The sequence below is a fragment of the Nicotiana attenuata genome, unplaced genomic scaffold, assembly GCF_001879085.1.
Source record: "Nicotiana attenuata strain UT unplaced genomic scaffold, NIATTr2, whole genome shotgun sequence".
Taxonomy (NCBI): domain Eukaryota; kingdom Viridiplantae; phylum Streptophyta; class Magnoliopsida; order Solanales; family Solanaceae; genus Nicotiana; species Nicotiana attenuata.
In genome coordinates this window covers 401,878-403,725 of record NW_017670265.1, presented here as the reverse complement: position 1 = coordinate 403,725, position 1,848 = coordinate 401,878, and the positions used below count along the sequence as shown (strand labels likewise).

Here is a 1,848-nt window from a genome sequence, read left to right as displayed (position 1 = left end):
AAACGGGGGGGGGGGGGGGTTTCCTCATACCCTATAAAATCTCCTTTTCAGAGCCATTCTTCTACAATTCGTTTCAATATTGAGTTCACTTATTTTCATTAGTAATTTGTTCTTCTGCTTACCTGACGTAAACATACACGATGCTGACGGTAGATGATTTTCTGGACATGGAATTTAAGCCCAACATGAGTCGAATGGATTATTTGTTGGCTGTTGCTGAAGTTGCTCAGTTAAAATCCATGTATGAAGAAGAAGACAACGTAGTTGCTGAACAAGATAAAGACTACTGCATCAAGAAAGAAGAAAAAATCATTCACAATATTCAGTCCATAGTATCATCTTTCCCAGTTAATAATCAAGATAATCATGCTCTTGATATTGACATCCCAAAGGGGAGAAGATCACTGCAAAACGTACGGCCAAGAAAAGTTACTGAACAATTTATCTGCAGTGAAGAATTGATGATCAAGAAAGCTGTGGAAAATTCAAAAGAAAAAGAAATCAGAGTAGTAAAAGCTGGTGATGGGGAAAATAGAGTGATTAAAATCAATTGGGCAGTAGGAAAATCAAGAGCAGAAAAAGCAGACTATGACCCACTTGGTTTAAGCAATGAAGAATACTTCAAACCAGAAAAGCAAGAAGAGGAAGATAAAGAAGAGGATAAAAGGGAAAAGAAGAAGGTGAAAAGGAACATTATCGTTAGGGTTGCACCTCCTGTCGTAATTAACGACCAACCAAGAGAATTGCCTATAGAATTCAAGAATAAAATTACAGAGATTGGAGGTTCAGTTGAATCAGCAATATTAGTGATCGAAAAGAGGTTGTTTGAAACTGATATTAAACCGGGAGAGGGCAGACTTTCAATCCCACAAAGGCAAATGAGTAATGAGTTTCTTAAACCAGAAGAAGATGCATATTTGAATACTCGGAATGGGAATAATGTGTCTGAGAAGAAAGTGAAGTTGATTGAGCCTTGTCTTGAAACATGTGATATTAATTTGAGAAAGTGGAATATGAACAAAAGTAATGGGAAAACAAGTTCAAGTTATGTGTTGACTACATATTGGAATGCTGTGACTAAAAGGAATGCTTTGAAAATTGCTACTTTGGTGCAATTGTGGGCATTTAGAAAGGGATCAGAGTTATGTTTTGCACTGGTCAAACTCTAAGACTCAAGTTAAGTAGGTAATAGGAGTAACTTTTATGAGTATATAATGTTAGTATATTTAGATTCATTCTTTTACTTTGGATAATATAGCTACATGTTTAATCTTTATCTATTTGAAGGAATTCTTTATGTGTTTTATTCTTTGTTTTGATCCTCTTCTAATTTATGAGATGAGCACTTACTTTTTCGAATACATAGGTTTACGGATTGTGGTAGAATGGATAGGATTCCTTCGTCCTTAAATTTGGAGAATGGAAAAAATTAGTAGGAACCTATGCGACATGAATCCGAATAGTCTAAATTTGTAAAGTTTTTAAAGTTCAACTGTCTCAAAATACTTGAATTAGAAAGACACGTCCATAATTTTATTTTTAAAAAATTATTTTTCATAATTACACGAAATTATTGTCACCTTAAGCACCACAAATACTCGTGCTCAAACCTGGACGTGAGGAGCTAAACAATACAGGATGTGTGCATGAAATAACATATAGATTTGAAGTTGGAGTCTGCTCTTTGTATTTGTTTAGTTTTGCACATCAATATTCACATAAATATAAATATTTATTACGTATAAGCTTGCTATTTGGTTTCTAGTTTGTATGAAACTTAGATTTATTGCATGAATTCATGTAGAAAAAGAACAAGCCAAATATTTTTATAAAAGAAAGCATTGCTCC

General features: G+C 33.8%; 1 protein-coding gene across 1 annotated transcript; it reads left to right on the top strand.

Moving 5' to 3' along the window:
* The first annotated feature begins 140 nt into the window (after positions 1–140).
* On the top strand, positions 141–1,169 carry LOC109236932 (putative B3 domain-containing protein At3g24850). Its single transcript, XM_019403173.1, has one exon. The coding sequence runs from the start codon at positions 141–143 to the stop codon at positions 1,167–1,169; it is 1,029 nt and encodes a 342-aa protein (XP_019258718.1).
* The last annotated feature ends 679 nt before the right edge of the window (positions 1,170–1,848 follow it).

Excerpts from the sequence above, each read along its gene's own strand:
- LOC109236932 (XM_019403173.1), top strand. The coding sequence starts at position 141 with ATGCTGACGGTAGATGATTTTCTGGACATGGAATTTAAGCCCAACATG.